Source organism: Nicrophorus vespilloides, unplaced genomic scaffold (genome assembly GCF_001412225.1).
Source record: "Nicrophorus vespilloides isolate i.1.1-1 unplaced genomic scaffold, Nicve_v1.0, whole genome shotgun sequence".
Classification (NCBI taxonomy): Eukaryota; Metazoa; Arthropoda; class Insecta; order Coleoptera; family Silphidae; genus Nicrophorus; species Nicrophorus vespilloides.
Genome location: NW_017098071.1, coordinates 47,189 through 70,334, shown reverse-complemented (window position 1 = coordinate 70,334; position 23,146 = coordinate 47,189). Strand labels below are relative to the sequence as shown.

Below are 23,146 nucleotides of genomic sequence, written 5' to 3'. Positions count from 1 at the left end.
TGTTTGTTTATTTTATTCTTTTTACCATTCTTATTTTGTTAAGATAACAATTTTCGGTTTGTTTACTATTAAAGTATAGGTAAATTAAATTTGTTGAAAGAAAAAGTGTTAAATAATTAACAAATGTAGTTTGTTGCTAAGTTCTTTATAATGGTAAGATTCATGGAAAGAACATTTATTTATTATATGAATAATTGGAAGACTGAATTTAGTCAGCTTCAAACAAGTTTAATTATAGATTTTAATCTGTAACGTTGGTACATGTTTCTGCTTCACCTGGAGTGTTCAGTGCTCTCCACTTCCTAGTTGTTAAAGTCTAAATATTTATTATTTGGATTAGTGTCGTTAAGGTGGCGCCCGGTAAACAAATTGTTTCTGCCAATGAACAAATAACGTGGTCCAATTTGAACAATTACGTGCAGCCAATCAGCATCGTTGTATATAGTATATATATACTACACTCAATATCACATATATATGAACGGAGACATAAGGGAGCATATGAAAATCAAGTAATTGATTCAGTAATTGCGGCAATAACAATGCATGTTTCGAAAGCTATTTTGATTGGTTCGGAAATAGAATGGATTCAATATGGTTAACAAGGTCAACGTACTTGTTTATGTTTTGATAAGAACGCATGAGAATTTCCCGTGTAAAAGTTGTGTAACAGCAGAGAGAACTGCATCGGTAGTGAAAGTACGGTATGAGGTAAACATGTGCCAGTGCCGTTTCTAAAGATGGAAATTGATAATTGCGATGTGCCTGAAGTTGATACCGACGATGATCTAAATGTCAGCAAAAGGTTACTCAGAAAACAGCAAGTGAAACAACTGTGTGCCAAAGATGAAAGAAACGCCACCATCAAGAAGGTAAATAAATACACCAGTCTATTTATATATTATGATTTAGAAGAAAATACAAACAAAACGCAAGCATATTCCACTGCGAATATTCTATGCAATTGGAATTCTTTCACTCTATTATAAATAGACTTATTCAAAGTGCATCCACTTCTGATTTAATCAACATATAATACTCACATAAACACACACTATTATTATTTATATACCACTTTCAATTCAAGATTAAATGTTTTACAATAAATAAACATATCTTTTTCAACAAAATAACGCAAAATTGGAACATATTAACTTCAACCATTATGCAAAGAATATATAAACATTATCATATTATACTCATACATTTATTACTATTATTTTGTTATTGTATTAATAACAATCTTTATTGTTATTTCTCTAATTTTTATAATTATTAATACTATTATCACTACTTCAACAGAGAACCAATATTTATGTATAAAAAAGGTCACTGACCAAAGTGTTTCAACCTATTAGACTTTTTTTTTCAACATATAGTTTGATTTTAAATTTCCATAAAATTTGTATAAATCTTATACTGTGTACATATACATATTATATGTATATTACATGTATAAATATTAGTTTACAAAAAGATCAAATGATGCTGACTGGAGTTAATAAAAAAATATTTGTTTGTTTTATGATTGTTGCTTAAACAGTGAATAATTTTATAGACTAGTTCAAACGTGAATGTTTACATTTTTAGTAGCTGGCATTGGATGCAAACATTTGAAACTTAATTTTATGATGTTAAATCATAATAGATTTTTTATAAAAAATATTTCATTATATAATTATTCCAAGTTTTCATAACTGGATTTATTTAGGTGATAATAGCTGTTGTTTTACATGGTTTCTATAAAGCAGGGGCGGCCAACAAGTCGATTTAATCCACCGGTCTATTACTTTTTTAGTACAGAACAAGAATAAACAACTTGCGCACTCTATAACAATTTTACAAATTCGTAAATTAATTTTCGAACAACATTTTTTAATAATATAATCCACTTCAGTAAATTTATTTGCGATTTATAAAGCTTTATTTTCTTTATTGTCTATAGTTATTATTAGCTTATTTTTAATTACTATTATTTAATAAATCTATTTTTGTTTGTTTATTTATTGGCAAGGCATATGTAAATTGTCTTTGAATTATTATACAAGGAAATATATTTTAGTTGTACTAGATATCTAAGCTATTTATATTGTTGTAGGTATCTTTGGTCTTGCAAAAGCCTGAGCTGGATCGCACAAATGAGGATATTGAACTGCTCACGGAGTATAATGAGATAGTGAAAGAGGTGCAAGCCAGGTGGAAAAAACGCGATGCGGCAAAACGGCGATTAGAGGAGTTCGAAGAGCCTGTAGAGCAGTTACGAGACAAGTGCAACATTCTGGCGCAGGCCATAGCCCAATCGCAACATCTGGTTGTATATACTGGAGCTGGAATTAGCACGGCAGCGCGGATACCGGATTACCGAGGCACGAACGGTATTTGGACTAGGTTGCAACAGGGAAAAGATATAGGGTAAAATCCGAGTTGGATTTGCAATTTCACGTTATTAATTGTGATAATCAATTTTCAGAAATCATGATCTAAGTTTAGCGGAACCTACTTACACGCACATGGCACTATCAGAGTTATACAGAAGGAAAATACTTAAGTACGTCGTCTCGCAAAACTGCGATGGACTGCATCTGCGATCTGGTCTACCGAGAACTGCGATTTCCGAAGTGCATGGGAATATGTACATTGAGGTTTGCAAGTCGTGCAAACCGTTCCGAGAATATTGGCGACTATTCGACGTCACTGAGAATACGGCTCGATATTCTCACAAGACTATGAGGAAGTGTTACGTGTGTAATGGACCTTTAGTAGATACTATAGTTCATTTCGGTGAACGCGGTAGCTTACCGTGGCCGTTGAATTGGTCCGGTGCAAGTAAGAATGCTCGTAAAGCTACAACAATTTTGTGTTTGGGATCTAGTCTTAAAGTACTGAAGAAATATCCGTGGCTATGGCAGATGCACAAACCACAGAAGAGGAGGCCTAATCTGTATATTGTGAATCTGCAATGGACACCTAAAGACGATGCAGCGAATGCCAAGATCCACGGAAAATGCGATATCGTCATGGAGATTGTTATGGACTTGTTAGGCATTCCTGTGCCTAAATATGACCGTGACAAGGACCCAATCTTCGTGCACGGTACTATTTTAAGTGAACCTGAGCTGCACACCACGACTCAACCGCTGCTGAAATACTGCAAACTCGAGAAGGTAGAAGTGAAGGAGGAGGAAATTACCGACGATCAACCAATAGACTACTGCACGAATAAAGATCTCAAATCTAGTATAGACTTGAAAAAACCCGATGGTGAAAACTGTGATAAACTCTTAAGCAATATTTATAGTATTACCGGCAAAGCACCGATTCCTTTAGGTCTTCCAAATACTCAGACTATGATACCTCACTCGAATGCTAGTGTTTTTTCAATCGACGACATTCTGAAACGGACGGACACCGAAAATCTGTTACAGAATAATCTCTTGTTGAAGCAGAATTGCCAGGCTCTTCTAACTTATTACCAAATCTCCAACACGATTCTACAAAACCCAGTGTTTGCGTACCGGGACATGCTTACCTATCCAATACAGAGTAGTCTATTATATTCTGGTCTCCATAGTATTATTAACCCTTTGCCCTACATCACAGAAGAACACAACTATTCAAGCACATCGGATAAGGACGATGCGAAAGAAAGAGAGACAGCCAAATGCGAATTCTGTTATAAACATTACAAATCCACAGATTGCGTTTTCTACAACAAAACTGAACCTGTATTCGCGAAACAAGAGCTTCGTTTCAGTAAAATGGATAATGTAGATAAACCGCTTTACTGTACGTGCTGTGATTACACCACCGAGGAGGATGAAGATAATGACGAAGATGTTTCGCCAGACAAAATTAGTAAGATTAGTGATGAATCTAGTGAACAAAAATCTAAAGTCCAGCCAGGTTGGTTTGGCAAAGGTTATAGGAAACTCAAGAAATACAAGAAGCGAATTTCAAGTTAGAGTTTAAGAACTATTTTTTGTTTACAGTATTATTTTTCTTGCATGTTATTGTTAATTTAAGTATTATTTATGTACACAATTATCCTTAATTTCTGTAAATTATTGTGCATTTAATATAAGAACATCTCCCATCTTCCCAGTGATCCAAATCATCTTCGTACTGACTATCATTTTGTGATTAATTGTTGAAAGAAAACAAAATATATTTAAGAACAATTAATTTAACTAAAACAAAAGAAATACCCGTTTCTTTATTAAGACAATATTTATTAAAATCCCAACAATCATATAAATACCACTGTAAATCACAAATCCATTGAATACACGAATATGCCTAGACTATTTATAATTTACAAATAAGTCCAGACATCAATAACCTTAATTTTGTCTGTATTCTAGAATTTGAATGACACAGTTAACTATTATATCAGTTACAAATGCAAAATAAGTACTAAATGTATTGGTGTTTGATCTGCATTATATGGTAGATGTAATATGAATGGGGTACACAATTTTGTATTTAATTTATTTTCCTAATTAAATTTAATAACTACAGTTTTCTAAAAGGTGTATTTATTTTTGGAATGGATAGTAATCCAAACCACTGTTGTAACTAAATCTTGGTTTTTGCAGTTTCTTTGATGATGCTATGAGCTCTTGCACATCCTTACGGTAAGGTGCTGGTAACATTTCTTCATGTAAAGTGCATTCAGCCTCTGATGGTGGAATTTTCTTGTACACTCTTCTCCTGATAATATCAACATCTCTTGAGTACTCTTCTTTCAATTCTTCAACTGTTGATGGAGGTACATTCATTTCAATTAAGAAATAACTGGCCTTGTTATATACAACTCCATGAGAGCTAGTCTTGTATGGCATATCCCTTGTACCAAGGTTTTCAATTTTCCTTATGAAACCAGATTTATCAAATATTGCAGTTGCAGTGCGCTTTAAAGTTGCAGCCAATTCTTTCTAAAATGTTAAAACAACAATAAATGAATTCGACAAGAATTATGCATACTTACTTTTGGCATAACTCTTAATAACAAGCATAATTCATAAGTAATCATGTTTTTAATAAATAATATAAGACTTATATGTGGTTCAATTAATAAAAGTTAGGTTATCCTTCAAAAAAAACCAAACTAACTAGGCTTGGATCAGCTATGATTGGTATTCATGATTTAAGTATAGAACTAACTTCATTGTAACGCGTGGTTGAAGTGATTTGAAATTTAAAATTTCAAGAAAATTTTACTTGAAACAAAGTAACTCAAATTAATAACTTAAATAATGAATGCAGCACGGAGTAATCCTTCGAACGCGGAAGCTATAGCGAAAGCACTACTAGATGATCAAGTAAGAAACGGTTATTACGTAATTGGTAAATTTAAATTATTTAAGAATATTTTAGAAATGCTTTGAAGAACAATGCAAAATATATAAGGAAAGTAAAGTGCAAGACAATGCAATAAACGAAGAGTTTCTATCAAAATTAAGTAAGTTGCAAAGTGAGTATATCGTTTATAAAATTAATGGGAACATGAACATAAAAACTTACAACGGGGGCTTCGATGTTGCCAAAAATATTGAATCTCGGGTACAACAAATTAATAGTTACTTCCGTGATATAAAGCAGATTTCTGTGGAATGCGAACTTAATGATAAATTAATAAAAAAGAGAATCCATGAATTGAATGAGAAAGTAATAGTACTTAACAATACAGAGTCCTTACGCATCAACAATGAAACAAAGAATTTAAATCAAATAAATGATACATATGCTAAAGTTCTCGAAGAGATCGAAATTAAGAATCAGTCTATTACTGATACTTTAAAAGAAGCACAGACGGAAACTGAGAAACTGCAAGCACAAAATGTCGAAATTGATAAAACTATCGAGAAATTCCAACTGGAAAATGAAGAATTAAATTCAACCTTATTGAAACTAAGTGACGAAAATGATAAGATTCAATTAGAATTTTCTAGTGTGTCTGAGAATAATTTGAAAATTAAAGAAGAAATTGATAAAATTAAAGTTACCTATGATACTGAGATCGAAAGACTTAGAAATGTGTTGGAAGAATATTTGAAAAAGTAAGTTTTTATTTTTTCTTCTATTGTAAAATCGAAATCAATTATTACTTTTAGAACAAGCGGGATTAATGAAAAGAACGAGCAACTTAGTATGACCTTGGAAAGTTTGCAATCGTCGGTAGCTTTATTAAAAGATACTGAAAACAATTACAAGCAAGTTGCTTTATACAACCAATCAAAATTGGACTCTGAAGTTAATCTGTTGAAAGATTATTATCATGAACATATGGATGATGTAAATGTTGTAAATATGGTAAATATTTAATGTGTTATTGTATAATCCAGTGGCGGATTATACATTAAGGCAATGAGGCATGTACCTCGGGCGTTAGGGGGCCCGAGTCAAGAGATTTTTCTATAGTATTTAAAATAGATGATTGTTTATAGTATTTTTGGGTGCTCCCAAAACTAATTTGCCTATGGGCTCAACTATACATAATCCGTTACTGGTATTATCTATATTGAGACAAATTTTCCAATCAAAATATATAAATCTAATTCAAAGTAGAGAAGTACAAAAAACTATTCAAAGGATTATTTTGAATATTTTTTGTTTCGTCCTATGTAATAGGATTGACGTATTGACTTAAAACTATTATTGGTTGGGATTATCATCTAGATATTATATAAATTAACAGATTACCTTATATATATTAAATATTTTTATTATAGGACTGGGATTTAAAAAATAATTCAATCGAATCATGGAAAGAACAAATTTGCAAAATACAGCATTATATGAAAACTGATATTGACAATTTAGAGCTAGAACAAAATATAGCGAGTATCGAAATGGAGTCTCAATCACTGGACAATAAAACATTAATACTTACTGAAGAGATAGAATTAGAACACCAGAAGATGAGAGTAATCCAAGTAGATTCTGAAATTGATCAGAAGAAAGAGAAAATTCAGAACGATTTTGAAATCAACTGCGAAATGTACAGGAACATTATTAATAATCTTCGTATGAATATTCAGCAGATTAAAGAAAACTCGCAAGCTCGTCTAATAGAATCTAAGGCTAACCAAGAAGAGAAACGCATTAATCTTAATGAATCTTATGAAGTTATGAAAAGGAATATTGAAATGACTAAAGAAAAGATAACGAAATTCAACGACGATGTCGCTGTTCTTACCATGGAAGGAAACGTACTCGAAAGAAAAATCGATACGTTGAAACTGACCAAAAATGCAAATATTAAACCGCGTCTTCCGAATTCACCACCTGTTAAGCTGCAGAAGATAATTGATGGTATGAGTGAAAGCAGCTTCGAAGGACCATCAGCAAGAGAAATTTTATTAAGGAAACTTCAGAAGAAAAAGAAAAATTAGAACTTCTTTCAATGTAGCTTTAAATAGTTCAATAATTTAAGTTCTTTATTGTGTTTGATGTTAAGAAATTGAATTAATTAAAAATTATTAAATTTTCAATGCATCGCTTTTCTCCAGTAATTGTAGGACATCGGAACAGCGATTACATAAATCGCCTTCAGTAATCGATGTGAACTTTCGGCATCTTTGACAATTAAACTTATCCGTTTGCTTTGTTTCCAAATTGAACAAAATATTTTGTTGTTCATCTACTTCAATCGATACCGAAGAAACTTGCAGAATGGCAACTAACTCATCTGAGAATCTACTAATATCCTGCAACAAAAAATATAATTTAAAATAATTTAACTTCTTAAACTGTGTTAGTTTTACCTCGATCTTATTGGAAAATTCTTTTGAGACTTTTATGTTGATTGAAGAGTTATTAGTGTTTGCACCAAGAATCTTATTCAATTCTTTTTTTACGTCCAGCACTGTTTTCATTACCTCCTTGACGCTATCGTTATGCCATTCATCGAGTTTGTTAGGTTCATGGCTTTCATAAAAGGATTTTGATGATTCGTTATGTAAGTGTCCGTGAAGTTCTTCAATTAAATGTGGGACTATGGAACCGAGACTTTCACCCAAAACCAAGAACATCTGGTTTAAAACGAATTGAGCGGATCTTCGGTTATCGCTATCAACAGTGTCGCAATATAATCGATCCTTAATTGCGGTATAATATAATGCTGATATTTGATTCGTTGTTAAATTGATAACAGATGTGCATAATTTATTAAATTGGTACTCTTTTAGATAGTCATCAGCTTGTCTCTTAAAGTTGCATAAAGTGTGCAACATATACCTGTCAATTAAATGCAATTTGCTGTTATCCAGAACGTCCTCGGAATAATCCGTTAAAGCACCTACAGCAAATCTCAATGTGCTTCTGACCTTTTGAACCTCTTCGGCGCTAGCCTGTAAAACGTTCTTGCTGATGTAAGCCATGCAATCTTGATTGGCGTGGCAAGCAACCCACCAACGTAAAGTATCTACACCGTATGGTTTTTGTTTATTTCCACCTTGCAGAATTTCCTGTGGATCAATAACGTTTCCCAGAGATTTTGACATTTTCAAACCATTCTCATCCAAAGCAAAACCATGGACGTAAAGACTCTTGTACGGTGCTTTATCACGAATGGCTACAGAGGTCATCAGCGAGGATTGAAACCATCCATTAAATTGATCGAGACCTTCCAAATAAATATCCGCGACTTTTTCACCCTCAAGCACTTTGGACCACGAGACGCCACTATCAAACCAAATATCTAAAATGTCCTAATACAATTTGTGATTATAAATAAAAAAAGAAATATTTAAATCATTTCTACCTGTCCTTTTTCGATTTCATCTATAGACAGTTTAAGTTCATCGAGAATATTTTGCGGTAGCAATTCTTCTATGGGCAATTGCCACCAGAAATCTACACCTTGATTACTTTCAATCATATTGACTAGATGATCAATTATTTTTCTTGAAACAAAATAAACTTTGATTTCGCTTCACAAAAAAAACATTATTAATTAATTACTTGTTTACAATTGGTTTTCCTGAAGATTTTTCATAGAATACCGGTATTGGTGTTCCCCAAATACGTTGCCTTGAAATACACCAATAGGGCCTTTTCTTCAGTTGCTTTGTTAATGTTGTTTTATACATTTCTCCATTCATTTTCGGAATAACCTGTACATCTTTCAATAATTCCTGCAAATGAATACAATTTCAGATTTACCAAGCTATGCATAATAAAAATAGTCTTACAATTGCTCTATCTTTAATAGCGTTTGTATCAATAAACCATTGCTTGCAAGCTCTTAATATAACAGGTTGCTTTGTTCTCCAATCATAAGGATAACTATGAACAAAATCTTCAATATGAACAACTTTATCTTTAATTATTTTCAAAACTTTCTCACTGCCCCCAGTTAGTACTGGTAAACCTTCGAGAGTTGGGCCAGCTTCTGAAGTGTACGAGCCCGTTTCATCCACCATATTTTTCTAAAAAAATAATAATTTGTAATATTGATTTTTTTTTTCTACTAAAAATACATACAATATTAATATTATATTTTAATGCGACTAAAAAGTCTTCAGGTCCATGAGCTGGAGCACAGTGAACAAGACCTGTCCCCTTAGAATCTGTAGCATGATTAGACTCTACCAAAGGCAGTTCATTATCGTAAATTGGTTGTTTGTACGTAACATTTTCTAATAGGTCTCCTGAAAAGGTATCCAAAATAGTAAACTCTTTGTTAACCAATTTGGAATGAGCCTGAACTAAATTAGTAGATATTATGAACTTATTGCTAGATCCTGATTTGTCCTGTATCAAGCTGTATGATATTTCTTTGTTGAAACATACAGTTTGATTGCTAGGCAAAGTCCATGGAGTTGTTGTCCATATTAATATAGATACACTAAAATTCAGAATTTCAAATTACAATACTTGATTGAAATAATCATAATACTTTTTATGATGACTTAGTTGATTTGGTAATTTTACTGTCTCAAAGGCAACTGTGGCCGCAGTACTTCTATGATCTGCCTTATACTCTAATTCCGATTCAGCTAATGCTGTCCTAAAAATAAAAAAAATATGAACTATAAGATTTAAACAAATTATTAATTTTATCAAATTACCCAGAAGAAGGAGACCAATAAACCGGTTTGAAATCGCGGTAAATTAAATTCTTCTCATACAATGTATAGAATTGTTGCAATTGATTTTGAATATAATCTTTGTTGAATGTCTTGTAAGCATTTTCATAATCACCAATAACACCCCAACTAATAAAAGCTTTCTTCTGCTTCTCAATAGTCTGTTGAGCAAAGTTTCTTGCTGGAAAATTAATTATATAAAATATAATTAAAACAATGTGTTTATAATAACTTTACCTCTATGTCTAATTTGAATAGGAGTCAAATCCCCTTTTGTATTGGTCACTGCTTTCAATTCAATGGGCAACCCATGGCAATCCCATCCATGCACATAATGAGCCCTTTGTCCAGACAAGATCTTGCTTCTCACAATTATATCTTTCAAGATCTAAATATTAGTTAAATTAATATTAAAGACAAATTAATATCAAAGTATACACCTTATTAATAGCATGTCCCATGTGTGGAACACCATTTGCATATGGAGGTCCATCATGCAAAACAAAATCAGGTCCTGGCAAATTGTCTCTTTGCCAAGCATAGATAGATTTATTTAATTCCTGCAAAATATGATTAAAAATTATAACAAATAATTTGAATTATATCTTACATTTAGCTTTGAATCTCTTTCAATTAACTTTTGATGTTCTAATCTAAGTGGAAAACTTGTCTGTGGCAATAGCACTGTATTGGAATATTTGTTTTTGTTTACTTTGGAAGAGTATGAACGAAATTTTATGTATCTTAAGAGTTGCATTTTGATTTGTAAACCATAACCTCACGTTATCTTTAAATTGAGGTTATACAACTGTAAACATATATTGCAAGAAATAAAATACAATATGTATTAATACATATCAATAATTTTTTTTTTTGTTGATAGAAAATATATATGTTTCAAGATAAATTAAAATAAGTTGTATTGTATTAACGTTACTTATGATTTTATTAAAACCAAAGTATACTATTTACAAATTACAAATATAACATAGAAATTATGTAAAGTACATTTCTTAAGAAGAAATTTCAAGTATAATCATCATCATTAACAGTAATATGGATATGCCCTATGGTACAAATACGAGTATATTTGAATTAAGGAATTTCCTATAAGAAAATGTATTGTAGGCAACTAAATATACATTTGATTGGTATGAAGTTCTAATATGTTGGCGCTGCATGTTTCCACTTTTGATAGTTATGCAAACTTTGTAACAAGAGAAATGGATTTGTGATATTTGTTGTAAATTGTGAATAAAATCAAAATGTTACGAAAATTCAATGCCAGATTACTGCAATTATCCAATAATGCAGCATGTACACAATTGGTGGTAAGTGGCTACTCGTATTCTAGAGTTTCAAGTTTATAACCTATAAGATATTAACCTCAATTACTTAAATTATAATTATTCCAAGATTTTCAAAATAATTTTCTTTTTTAGTCAAAATTGCCACTATGTACGTCTGCACCAATTGAAGATGCTAATAAGAAGGTTGTCAGTAAGGCCATGAAAGCATATCTTGAGAGGGCCAAGGAACATGATGAATTTATGGCACAGAAGAATTTGGAGTTTCAAATTGGAAAAAGGCATTTGGCCAACATGATGGGGGAAAATCCTGAAACATTCACACAGGAAGATGTTGATGTAATGATACAATTTATTTATGTATTCTGGTTAATGAATTTGTGTTTGTAGAATGCCATTTCTTATTTGTTTCCTTCAGGCTTATTTGAAAAGAAAGCCAGACCTTTGATGAAGCCCCCAGAGGAAGTATTTCCACAGAGGAAAGCAGCTGAGTTTGATCTTATGGGCAGACCACACCATTTCCTCTTTTACACAGGAAAACCTAATTTCTATAAGCTGTTATATGTAAGAGTTGTGTAAGAAATAATATTTGTGATTTTATTTTTTTTTAAATTTTGTAGGATATTGTTGAAAGAGTGAATGAATGCAATAGATATGAGGATGCTATGAATAGGAAGAGCATCCAGAGGGATCCTAATTTAGTTTTGTAAGTTTATATTAATCATATCCTTATTTGTGGATTTATTTTATGATCTTTTAGGGAAATGAGTGGTTACCAATGGTTAGATAAAGATGCTTTGGAGAAGCAGTGTGTAGAAGGAATTAATGATAAAGAATACAATAATTTCAAAGATGCTATGGAGAGACTCACCAAATTACCTTACTCTTATAAAGTGAAAGATTTCATTATGGAGTATAGTAGACCCTTGATGATGCAAACTAAAACTCATGATGTGCCTGAACTTCAGTATGATAAAGATGGCAAAGCCTTTATTACAACTTATGGTATGTTTTATTTCAAACTATACAATAAAGATGTTTTTTACATATCATTTCCTTTGTTTTAGAATGCTTAAGGAAACGCGCCAGAGCAGATGTCACAGTTAGCAGTCCAGGTACAGGGAAAATTACAATCAATGGAGAAGGCATCAATTATTTTGATGATATCCATTGTCGCGAACAGGTGAGTGATTTTTTTTTATTAGATATTTAAAGTAACAATAATTGTTGGTCACCAAAACAAAAAATCTAAATTTAAAACATTAAAGTATTTTTATAATGCGTATACCATTAAATTATATACTTTCAGTGCTATATTCTTTTAAAGAAGAAATAGTTAGTTAACTATATTATTAAAAAATAGTGTTCTCTATATTTATTTTAGAATCTTGTGATTTGAACATTTGTTAAATCTTTTTGTAGGAATTAAAATTTGTGACAGATTTTAATATTTTTAAATTATTAAAATAACGAATATTAGTGTTAGTTGCAATATCTTCTCTTGCATTTTATGTGAATTTTGAGTTTTATAATATTTTTTAGAGTTTCTTCAAACTCTTCAAAAACATAAGCAAAATATTGCAATTAAAAAAATTCTTAAAGTGAAGAAAATTATCTGAAAATAAAAATATTTGAATATTTACATTAATATTATTATCTTTGGTAAAACATAAATCAGATTAATCATTGAAGACAAGTATGTAAAATAGGTGGAAAAACCGTATTTCTTAATAGTTTGTCAATAGAATGTTTTTAAAATCTTTTTGATATTTAAATAAAAATGGTAATCCGGTGTTTAATGTAATAGATCAAATAAAACTATTTCCATTTGATTGTAAATATGCGTACTTTATCCAATACTTGACGAGTTTTGCATATTGTAATTATGATGTAATCCATAGTTCTTATTGACATTTTATACACATGTTTACATGAAATTAATGGATTTCAAGAGATAATCAAATATGTGTTAGTAAAAACAATCATTATTCCCAGGGTCGGCCTTGCGAGGTCGGCTTCAAAAATTGTTCGGACCCAAAAAATACTTCTAATTATATTATTTATTAGGGCTGTGGTTAATAAGGACAGTGGTTAATAGCCCTTTGTATGTACGAGTATAATAAATTTAGTTAATTTTTTGTTGCAAAATCATCAAAACATTTACGGAATTTGCTTTCGATTGGCAAAATAGCCAACTATTTAAAACTTGTTTGCTTATAGTTCGGAGGTATTTGTAATTAATCCAGAAAAACTACGTTTGGCTGAAGCTACGGTTGGAGCAAAGTGATACTACAATATAAAAATGCTATTTTTCAATTGATCTGTTTCTTCACTGTTCTGTTTTGACACGTTGTTTCTGTTTTGTGTTTTACCTTATCAATGCGAATGTTGAATCGTGTCGATTCGCAGTGATTCCCAGAAATTGAGATATGCTCTTGATTTAAAAATGTGGAAACATGCTGTTCGTAATGTCGAAACCAGTCCTTACTTTGTTAATCCTCTTTGGCTTAACACCTCAATATAAAATGACAAACAGTTTTATCATCCCGAACTCACGTGTATTTAAAGAATCTTGGTCCCCACTCTTCGCCGATTGAATAGATACAGACTACAGTCATTTAACAATTTACTTTATTCGCAGTAGAGATAGCCATTTACATCTCTCACGAACTTGATGTATTGGTATAAAAAAAAAACCGTAGAGTAATGGTTTACCGGTTACCGCCAATACTTAATAAGACAGTGTCTCAGTGCTGAGGGCGCGCGCTCCACTACAAGAACAAAAACAATTATTAAAGTAATTACAACTCTTTCATGGTATCCGGATTTTATAATTTGTTTGTATGCGGTTTGTGAACAAGAAGCAGGTAAGAACCGCGAATTCTCGCACTTTTTTGCATCTTGATTTTCCGTCATTAATGAATTGAGCGTTTAACAATTGGCGAGTTCCGAATGTGTTTCATTTTATTTAAGAGGAATACAAAGAAATTATTAACCTTGCTATTATTCTTCATATGCGACTTAATTCCAGCAGGAATTATAGCGTTTAAATTTATCGGAGAAGGTCAATAAGACCTGTTTATTTAATAATAACAACAGTTTTCGGTGTGATTCAATTCACGGGAAATTAATGTGAAAATCTCCTTTATTATTCAAACTAGACTCGAATCTAATTACTCACATCAATGGAATTTTCTCTTGTAAGGTCACGTGGAATTGTTGTTTGTTTCCCCTTTTAAAATTATTTATTTTTCTCATATTTACCTGCTAAATTGCTGTACATAAATCTAATATAATCTCAAAATTATAGAAGATACTGTGTTTGAATTGAAATTTATGTGTTGATAATTATGTTTACTTAACTGTAATTACCTCTGCAATATCATCAAGGTTTAACTTTTATGAAGATGTTTTTGTATATGATTCATATAATTGATTGTTTTGAATTTCTTGGTTTAAGAATTGATCACCATGCCTTTATACGCCACTGATCTTAGCCCAGGGCCCCCAATTAATTACTGATTTTTTTAATATTACCAAGGTCTCATGTTAATTAATTAATTATTGGAAGATGTTTTCGCATTTTTCTAAGAATTCTTGACCTTAAAACACATTTCCGTCCTTCACAAAATATCCGGGGTTATAACCTTACATAATTAAAGAAGTGAGCATGACAAAAGTTCAATTGTACGTGGTTGTCTCATCTATAAAGCAAATTTAGTAATTTGTGTTAAACATTAAAATGTGTATTTTAGTTGAAAACATAAAAGAAGAATAAATATTTGTTGAATTATATTATAAAGCCATTCGACGTGCTAATTGATTTTTTTTTAAATGGGAGTTTCCAAAAACGATTTAAGGAATTTAGCGCGATTAAGAGAGGAAGTTATTCTCTTCTAATTATCCTGAAATTATCAAAATTGGTTTGGGCGATGAATTTCTTCGGCAATTGCGTCCAATTTGCGAACCTGCATCTGACGCAACGGTTGCAAATGCATCACTTTGTGCTCGCAACAACCATTGTTTGGTGGCCAAAGTCAAAATCGAACGTATTTATGTAATGTTTTGTCTATTTTTTCATTTGTTTTCTATTCGGTTTCGCATGGTCGAGTTTTCATTGACGGCATTTAATTGTCTTTTCCATGTTGGCCTCTTATATATTTATGCGGCGCGACATTGAAATTAACTGAAATTGGGACGGATTACGTAAAGTTGGGATACTCTCGACTCTTAATTAAGTAATTTTAACCACCCCACGCTCGCCAATTGTAGGATCTCAATTCATTTTTGAAGTGCAAGTTTTTATAAATTTGGACACGATGAATGTTCGTTTCCGTAGGTGCCATAACTGGTTTCCGCCTCCGAAGACAATTCGGCTACAGTTACAATGGACAACTCGGGATTTCAAGAATCCACAAATTCGTTGAAGCTGGACAGGTCAGTCAGTGTCAATGCTGAAGTGGAGAGCTATCCGCTCTACAGGACCCCCACAGGTATGATTCTCAGGAAGTGGAAGTGGACTCGTGGTGAACCTGCGGCGGTTTTGGAAGAAGACTTTCCTTCCGACGAGTTTGAATACATGGAATGTGGACCTTCCCCTCCGGCTGATCATACGCCTAATATTTACGAGAGCTTCGAAGAATTCTCGACGAATCATGAGTTGACAGTGCAAATATGCCATGACACGATTAAAATGAACCTACTGGAACATATGAAGAGTTCATCAGGTAGACATCAGCTTTTGGATGACATTGAGAGTAAGAAAGTGCAGCAAGATAATTTAGACACATTTTTCACTGGAGCTTCGAAAGTCGAAGTAAATATTTCGTTTTTATGGGCAGCCTTCATGAAGCGTTGGGATTTATTAGATGGATTACTAAAGCTGAGTGCTCAGATGCAGTACTTCGAGCCAAACCAAGGGTTGAGTGCTCTACATCTGGCAGCTTTTAGTGGCTGCTTGGCAGGAACCCAGTTTTTGATACAGCAAGGTTGCGATGTGAATGCAACATACAAGTGTTACACGCCTTTGCATTGCTCTGCTTTCGGCGACAGCCCGGAGACGGCTATGATATTATTAAGTAGTGGTGCTAAAGTGAATGCATTAACGGCATATCCACTCGATTGTCACGAGAGCGTATTACATTGCGCTGTTAGAGCAAATGCAATTGCCTGTGTGCGATTGTTCACTGCACAAGGAGCGGATGTAGGCCAAGTTGAATTTGCCGGAATGTCCCCGATACATTTAGCCGCCGATCTAGGACACCCGCAGTGCTTGAAGATTATGCTAGAAGCTAAAGGGTCTAACCCGAATGGGAAAACAAGAGATAAAGACCTCACAGCCCTTCATTTGGCTGCGGAAGGCGGATACGTAGGATGCATCGAGCATCTACTAGATAAAGGTTGCGATGCAAATGTCCGTAATTACAGAGGGCAGTCAGCACTGCATTTTGCAGCCAGGGCACAATCACTGGATTGCGTCGAATTGCTCCTGAGGAAAGGTAATTGCAACCCTAACATCCCCGACTTGGACCAGAGGACAGCCCTTCATGCAGCCGTTGGCAAAGCTGCGAGATCATACGATATCATAGAAATCCTAATTAACTGGGGGGCGGATGTTAATTGTAAGGACCAATACGGATACACACCGCTGCACATCGCAGCTTTAAACGAACTTTCGCAATGCGTCGAGGTATTAATTTACAACGGGGCCGATGTTACTGCCAAATCTAAATTTGGGATGACAGCCTTAGGGATTATTACAAGGAAAACTCCGGCCTCCTTGGCCATGATTACTCAAAAGCTCGACGCAGCAATAACACTTCACCACCATCCGGAATCGTCAAATCGAGAGGTGGAATTACGTTTGGATTTCAGAAGCATATTGCAGCATTGCCATCCTCGCGAAATTAGTGTTCTCAATACATTTGTCGACGAAGGTCAAAAGGAAATCCTACTGCATCCACTGTGCTCCGCTTTTCTATACCTGAAATGGGAGAAGATCCGCAAATATTATATTGCCCGTATGCTTTTTTGCTTGATTTTTGTACTAAGCCTATCACTGTACGTGTTGACCGCTTTAGCTCATAACTGCTATAACCATGGAAAGAACATGAACGAGAGCCAACCTCAGAATGTTATTGAGTTGTGCGAGAAGAAATCGATGATGGGGCACATGCTGAGGAACAATCCCTTTGTAATAGAAATGCAATGGTTTGTCCTCGTTGGAATCACCGGATGCGAAATACTCCGAAAAGTATACGGTATTGCAGGATATCCAACAGTCAAGCAATATCTCTCGCATCCTGAAAACATAATCGAATGGTCCGTAATAGCCAGTGTTTTCATAATTTCGTTCATTTACACAGGAAGAACCTACACTTGGCAGAATCACGTTGGAGCTTTTGCTGTTTTATTCGGATGGACAAATCTGATGTTAATGATAGGTCAATTGCCTATTTTTGGATCGTACGTAGCTATGTACACCAGAGTCCAAGGAGAATTTGCCAAACTTCTGCTCGCGTATTCTTGCTTATTGGTAGGTTTCACTATAAGTTTTTGCGTTATATTTCCCGACTCGTCTACGTTCGCCAATCCGTTCATAGGTTTAATAACGGTTTTGGTGATGATGACGGGTGAATTGAGTTTGGATCTGCTCGTCGATGACGACCCAGAGGATCCACCATTCTTACTGGAAGTAAGTGCTCAAGTAACTTTCGTTCTTTTCCTTCTATTCGTCACAGTAATTCTAATGAATCTGTTGGTTGGCATAGCAGTTCATGACATACAAGGCCTCCAGAAAACTGCAGGATTATCGAAATTGGTACGCCAAACTAAGTTAATCTCCTACATGGAATTGGCGCTATTTAACGGATATTTGCCGAGATATCTGTTAAATTTACTGCATTGGACTGCACTAGTTTCTCCTAAAGCTTACAGAGTAGTATTAAATGTGAAGCCGTTAAATCCCAGAGAGAAGCGATTACCTCGCGATATACTAAAAGCTGCTCATGAGATTGCAAAGCAGAGAAAGAATTATGGTAATACAATTTCGTCTCAGGGCACACAGGTGTCCAACTATACAGGTCACAAGTGGATCAACAATAACATCGACCAAGGTAATGACACAATGGCGGATTACGCAACCAGTCTTTCGCTGCTCCAGAGTAATGTAGAAAAGAGCAGTGAACAAATAGAACATCTGAGCAGCGAAGTGCGCGAGCTGAAAGACGCTCTGCTGAACAATAATCAAATCATGGAGCAACTGACTATCCTGTTGGCACCGAAGAATGTCAATTGTTCGAATTGCTGAATCGATTTATAATATGGTACGAATTTCCATCGTAAATGCCTAAACTATAGAAATAGAGTTCTCCTCGTGTGTTATGCGAACTAAAAATTTCTAAATTGTGATATTAGTAACGTAGATAATATATTTATGGTTAAAATATCTTTTCACGTTTTGTTGTTTACAAGTAATTATGAGAAGAGTAATTGTTTGGCCGTTCATTGTGCACAATTTGATAATCGTCTCGTCTACTTTTTATTGTTATTGCTTTAGTGTGAGCTTAACATTTTACGAATAAAGCCTCGGTAAACAACATTTCCACTGATCCTTTGTAGTTTTTCACGATTGCGTGCGCGAAATGACGGTCGCTCTGCTGTATAATAGAGACCTTCATCATATAATTATTTATTGTTAGTTTCCACAGTGCATAGCATATAGTAATTTGGATAGTTTTAATTTTAATTAATACAACTATTTCTATTTTTTAATAATGTACTTTCGTGTAGAAAAGTAAGAGTAATTTAATAAAAAATAATGTATTGTATATTCTCTTTTTTGTTATATTTTAGTTGTTAATATCAATATTATATAAAAAGTGATATTACATAATTAACGTTTAAAGTATCTGTAATCGATTTTCATTTAAAAACTGTTGGACTGTCTCCTAAATTTGAAACATTGATATGTTTATTATTGACTATTATTAAAAATATGGTCTATAGATTATAGATATTTTCTGATCTTATGTAATAATTTTGTTTTGGTTGACAATAAATATTGTTATTTTAAATAATATATATTATGAACAACTAGGTTATTGTACGTATTTTTCAAGCTATAACTTAATTAAGTAAGTATTATATAATTGAAAAATATTTATTTTCTTTATAAATGCACAATATATTTAATTGTCAATAATATTTGGTTACTCGATTGATATTTACTTAAATTAATATAACGATGATCTGATTACAGCTTTTGTTCCCACTGATTTTTACTAACTTGCACAAAAATGTGGATGTTGTGGCTAACGTAGAGGGAGGAGGTCCAGCTGGACAGGCCGGCGCTATCCGATGGGGAATAGCATGGAGTCTCAGGAGTTTCGTGGACCAAGAAATTGTAGAAAAAATGAGAATAGGTATGTGAAACGGCACCTCGAACAAATCAATTGAAGGTAATTGTGTAATTTTGCAGCTGGTCTATTAACACGCGATTATCGTATACGAGAAAGGAAGAAGCCTGGTCAAGCCGGCGCCAGGAAGAAGTTCACTTGGAAGAAACGTTAGGATGTATTTGTTTTTTTGTATTTGTACTAAATAAATTTAATGCGACTAGAAATCATTTACATCTCCTTGAGAGGATGGAGTCCCAAAATGGTCATTCCTTGACCCAGCACGTGTCTGGCGCTGTTAAATACGAAAAGTCTTTGCGACGCTAACGTCAGGTCCTGATCTTTAACTCTCACAACCTTTAACGCTTTGCTAATGTGATTACTAAAAATAAATGCGGTAAGTAATATTGTGAGTTATTGATGTCAATTAGTTAATACCATAGCTGAAAAAGGTAGGACACCAAGATACAAGCTTCTAATTGTTCTTCAGCTCGGTGCAAGACATCTTGAAATCTGGACAACTCCCGGATCAACAATACAAGTTCAGGTTCGATTAGAAGCTCAGGTAAGCATATACTCGAAGCTACTACACCACTGTTCTTTTCCAAATTCCATAACCGACAATGTGTGTATTGTAGTTTAATACCACTATCTCCTTGAACCTATAGATTACCCTTACATAAGTTTATAACACATGACTATTATATTACCTGCAAAGCTCTATCCCAAGAAAACTCGTAGTCCCGCTGCCTCCTTTGTTTCAGATCGTTGATTATAACACAAGAAATTCCTAAAATATCCGAAACGTGTTTGTCTGAAACCGGGACTTTGGTAGCTGGGAATAAAGTGTACATTATAGAATAATTAATAAAGAATAATTTAAATTCCTTACTTGGAGAAGTGATTTGCCTTTGCACCATTAAATCTCTGGTTTCATCTAAGATATCTTTTAAGAACACAACGTTACCTTTTCTTGTGCTCATACCTCGAATTCTACCGAATTTAATATGCTTAAGTCTATGAACCCATGGTAGATCCATTTGATATAAAATACTTGTCAGCGCATTAAAGTGATCACTTTGGCCGTTATCCACTATGTAATACATTTGATCGAATTCGTATTTTTTGAATCTATCAATAGCAGCCGCTATATCTCTGGTCAAGTACAATGTGGACCCATCGCTTTTAAGTACTGAAACCGATCTATCGTTAACTTTAGCCACTTCCTTTCCATCTGCCTCTTTATGTAGAATCTTTCTTTTGTGCAGCACATCCAGTACGTTCTGAACTTCTTTAGAACCGTACATAGATTCGTAGTTATAGACATCAAATTTCACTCCTAATCTGTTATAAGTAGACTTCAATTCATCGATAGTGTATCCCATGTACGTTTTCCAATTATCTATTTCCACTTGTGATCCACTTTCTAATTTACTAAATTCCAATTTAGCTTTTTCCAGGATCGTTGGATCATTCTTGGCCAAAGCGTTTGCATGCACATAACTCCTATACAGAAGATTCAAAGGATCGTTCTTGATATCTTCGTTCGAATGCTTCAAATCATCAACACCAACTTTAATCAAGCCGAATTGCGTACCCCAATCACCTAAATAATTGATCCTTACAACGGTATTATTCATGAACGCGTGCAGATTTGAAATGAAATTGCCAATTATTGTCGATCGCAAATGACCAACGTGGAAAGGTTTTGCCACGTTCGGCGAACTGAACTCTGTAACGATCTTTTTCTTGTCGTTGTTTAGGTCAGGTTCATAAGCATGCTCGACAATTTCCTTCATGAATATATCATTCTTCACTTGGAAACATATTCTACTATTTGAACGGTCTTTTATCGAGTGGATGTTCTGTATTATGTCGTCCGGCTGTATTTTCAGGATTTTGTTTACATTTGCTATACCGAAACGATTTTCTATGGTGGATAAACTCATGCTCAATTCTATTGGGGCATTTTCATCTTTTGACGGTTCTACTTGCAGCAATGATTTTAATTGCATTGCCGTCACTGATGGCGTCTTGTGGAAGCTATCCAGCACCTAACATTTGAAAAATAAATGCTTATTTGTAATGGAAATATACTAGTATGTAACAAATTTAATAAATATTAATAAAAACTTCTTATATATTTATTTAATTTTAAAACAATACAATACTTTGAATACAAACTATTTGTTCGCTTTTTTTTCGTATTCAAATCTTGATATGGATAATTATGAATGCCAACAATATTATGAATATTGAGATTAGTAAATCCGTTATTTTTAAATAATACTTAATTGTATATTTAATCTATTACGATTTAAAAATGTTGAAGTATATTAAGAAGGTAAGAATATTATAATAAATATACTTTTATATAAGAAAAAAATTGAATAATAATATTTCGTAACTAGATGTAATTCAACTAACTAAAAACAATATAATTTTAACTTTAAGAATTTTTCATTTGTCTTCAATTTAGAACCATTGAGTTTGAAATTGCTGATGTATTAGTAAATGATTTATTCATTTAAAATTTAATAAATATTTATAACGAAATTATCTTTTTCAACTGTGAATATTTATGAAAGAATATTAAAATATTCTATCTAAAAATACAACTGCTATATTTGTTAGAATTATTATATGATACTAAATAAAAATGCGCTAATTTAAAAAATATTTCACCGGGCGGAATTTATTTTACAATTTTAATTATTTAAGTACATTGGAACCTAGCCTACCTCGCATAACGAGCATTTCGCTTAACGAGCAAAATGAATTTAAAAAAAAAATGACTCGCTTAACGAGCAACGTTTCGCATAACGAGTGACGATCATTTTTATAACTTGTGTACAGATATTATGTATATTTTTGAATACGTTTCATTCTATGAGGAAATTTTGGAACGGATTAAACTCGTTAAGCGAGGTTCCACTGTATTATAATTTTCATATAGGATTGAATTTTCAAATTAGAATATATTGAAAATCTTATAAGTTACATTAATAAAATTACAGAATGTTAAGTATACATAATTTTAACATAATTTCATTTGTAAAACTATCAAATTACGTAGGTGGTGTACATCATGTTGCATACAATACAATTTTAAATAAGATCTTTTTAGGTTATGTCAATTATTTTCAAGATATTTATTGAAACACTTACCTTTCGGCCAATGTACAATTTCAATTTAGTAGCCATTTCTGGGCGGCTATCCCCTACAACTTTGAATTTAGAGAGGAATGATCAAATGGTCGGTGATATTTTGAATTTTCACTCAAAAGTGACAGGAGTGGAACCCATTTTGTCCATAATGAGTAGATCACTAGAGACGACTTTCTTTATTGTC

The 23,146-nt window shown here is 33.1% G+C and overlaps 6 protein-coding genes across 6 annotated transcripts; 3 read left to right on the top strand and 3 right to left on the bottom strand.

The window, feature by feature from the left end:
* The first annotated feature begins 252 nt into the window (after positions 1-252).
* LOC108561596 (NAD-dependent protein deacetylase sirtuin-7) lies at positions 253-4,168 on the top strand. Its single transcript, XM_017919607.1, has 3 exons — positions 253-872; positions 2,099-2,412; positions 2,471-4,168. Exons 1-3 carry the CDS (start codon positions 741-743, stop codon positions 3,960-3,962), a joined length of 1,938 nt encoding a protein of 645 aa, XP_017775096.1. The 5' UTR covers positions 253-740; the 3' UTR covers positions 3,963-4,168.
* A 254-nt stretch (positions 4,169-4,422) lies between these two features.
* Positions 4,423-5,118, bottom strand: LOC108561603 (probable 28S ribosomal protein S6, mitochondrial). The gene is made up of 2 exons (XM_017919613.1): positions 4,988-5,118; positions 4,423-4,934 (listed from the first exon to the last, which is right to left on the bottom strand). Exons 1-2 carry the CDS (start codon positions 5,030-5,032, stop codon positions 4,536-4,538), a joined length of 444 nt encoding a protein of 147 aa, XP_017775102.1. The 5' UTR covers positions 5,033-5,118; the 3' UTR covers positions 4,423-4,535.
* Positions 5,119-7,413: 2,295 nt separating this feature from the next.
* LOC108561605 (isoleucine--tRNA ligase, mitochondrial) lies at positions 7,414-10,859 on the bottom strand. Its single transcript, XM_017919616.1, has 11 exons — positions 10,702-10,859; positions 10,532-10,651; positions 10,329-10,479; positions 10,074-10,272; positions 9,902-10,012; positions 9,487-9,850; positions 9,195-9,431; positions 8,965-9,137; positions 8,765-8,906; positions 7,767-8,711; positions 7,414-7,709 (listed from the first exon to the last, which is right to left on the bottom strand). Exons 1-11 carry the CDS (start codon positions 10,846-10,848, stop codon positions 7,482-7,484), a joined length of 2,817 nt encoding a protein of 938 aa, XP_017775105.1. The 5' UTR covers positions 10,849-10,859; the 3' UTR covers positions 7,414-7,481.
* A 411-nt stretch (positions 10,860-11,270) lies between these two features.
* On the top strand, positions 11,271-20,047 carry LOC108561610 (28S ribosomal protein S9, mitochondrial). The gene is made up of 8 exons (XM_017919628.1): positions 11,271-11,422; positions 11,534-11,737; positions 11,789-11,962; positions 12,019-12,104; positions 12,159-12,403; positions 12,466-12,581; positions 19,659-19,821; positions 19,878-20,047. Exons 1-8 carry the CDS (start codon positions 11,357-11,359, stop codon positions 19,967-19,969), a joined length of 1,146 nt encoding a protein of 381 aa, XP_017775117.1. The 5' UTR covers positions 11,271-11,356; the 3' UTR covers positions 19,970-20,047.
* On the top strand, positions 15,753-19,143 carry LOC108561608 (transient receptor potential channel pyrexia). Its single transcript, XM_017919625.1, has one exon. It carries the CDS (start codon positions 15,786-15,788, stop codon positions 18,705-18,707), a length of 2,922 nt encoding a protein of 973 aa, XP_017775114.1. The 5' UTR covers positions 15,753-15,785; the 3' UTR covers positions 18,708-19,143.
* LOC108561609 (probable arginine--tRNA ligase, mitochondrial) lies at positions 19,955-23,145 on the bottom strand. Its single transcript, XM_017919626.1, has 5 exons — positions 22,963-23,145; positions 20,687-21,848; positions 20,505-20,629; positions 20,233-20,456; positions 19,955-20,176 (listed from the first exon to the last, which is right to left on the bottom strand). Exons 1-5 carry the CDS (start codon positions 22,996-22,998, stop codon positions 20,026-20,028), a joined length of 1,698 nt encoding a protein of 565 aa, XP_017775115.1. The 5' UTR covers positions 22,999-23,145; the 3' UTR covers positions 19,955-20,025.
* Position 23,146: the final 1 nt, after the last annotated feature.

What these genes read in the sequence shown, in the direction of transcription:
- LOC108561596 (XM_017919607.1), top strand. Translation starts at nt 741, where the DNA reads ATGGAAATTGATAATTGCGATGTGCCTGAAGTTGATACCGACGATGAT. An exon ending in GAAACGCCACCATCAAGAAG is followed by an intron (nt 873 to 2,098) that starts GTAAATAAATAC and finishes ATATTGTTGTAG; the next exon opens with GTATCTTTGGTCTTGCAAAA. An exon ending in CAACAGGGAAAAGATATAGG is followed by an intron (nt 2,413 to 2,470) that starts GTAAAATCCGAG and finishes ATCAATTTTCAG; the next exon opens with AAATCATGATCTAAGTTTAG.
- LOC108561603 (XM_017919613.1), bottom strand. Translation starts at nt 5,032, where the DNA reads ATGATTACTTATGAATTATGCTTGTTATTAAGAGTTATGCCAAAA. An exon ending in TATTAAGAGTTATGCCAAAA is followed by an intron (nt 4,935 to 4,987) that starts GTAAGTATGCAT and finishes TTAACATTTTAG; the next exon opens with AAAGAATTGGCTGCAACTTT.
- LOC108561605 (XM_017919616.1), bottom strand. Translation starts at nt 10,848, where the DNA reads ATGCAACTCTTAAGATACATAAAATTTCGTTCATACTCTTCCAAAGTA. An exon ending in ATGAAATCGAAAAAGGACAG is followed by an intron (nt 8,712 to 8,764) that starts GTAGAAATGATT and finishes AAATTGTATTAG; the next exon opens with GACATTTTAGATATTTGGTT. An exon ending in AATTTTCCAATAAGATCGAG is followed by an intron (nt 7,710 to 7,766) that starts GTAAAACTAACA and finishes TTTTTGTTGCAG; the next exon opens with GATATTAGTAGATTCTCAGA.
- LOC108561610 (XM_017919628.1), top strand. Translation starts at nt 11,357, where the DNA reads ATGTTACGAAAATTCAATGCCAGATTACTGCAATTATCCAATAATGCA. An exon ending in AGGGATCCTAATTTAGTTTT is followed by an intron (nt 12,105 to 12,158) that starts GTAAGTTTATAT and finishes ATGATCTTTTAG; the next exon opens with GGAAATGAGTGGTTACCAAT. An exon ending in AGCCTTTATTACAACTTATG is followed by an intron (nt 12,404 to 12,465) that starts GTATGTTTTATT and finishes CCTTTGTTTTAG; the next exon opens with AATGCTTAAGGAAACGCGCC.
- LOC108561608 (XM_017919625.1), top strand. Translation starts at nt 15,786, where the DNA reads ATGGACAACTCGGGATTTCAAGAATCCACAAATTCGTTGAAGCTGGAC.
- LOC108561609 (XM_017919626.1), bottom strand. Translation starts at nt 22,998, where the DNA reads ATGGCTACTAAATTGAAATTGTACATTGGCCGAAAG. An exon ending in AAGGCAAATCACTTCTCCAA is followed by an intron (nt 20,630 to 20,686) that starts GTAAGGAATTTA and finishes CTTTATTCCCAG; the next exon opens with CTACCAAAGTCCCGGTTTCA. An exon ending in CTTGGGATAGAGCTTTGCAG is followed by an intron (nt 20,457 to 20,504) that starts GTAATATAATAG and finishes GGTAATCTATAG; the next exon opens with GTTCAAGGAGATAGTGGTAT.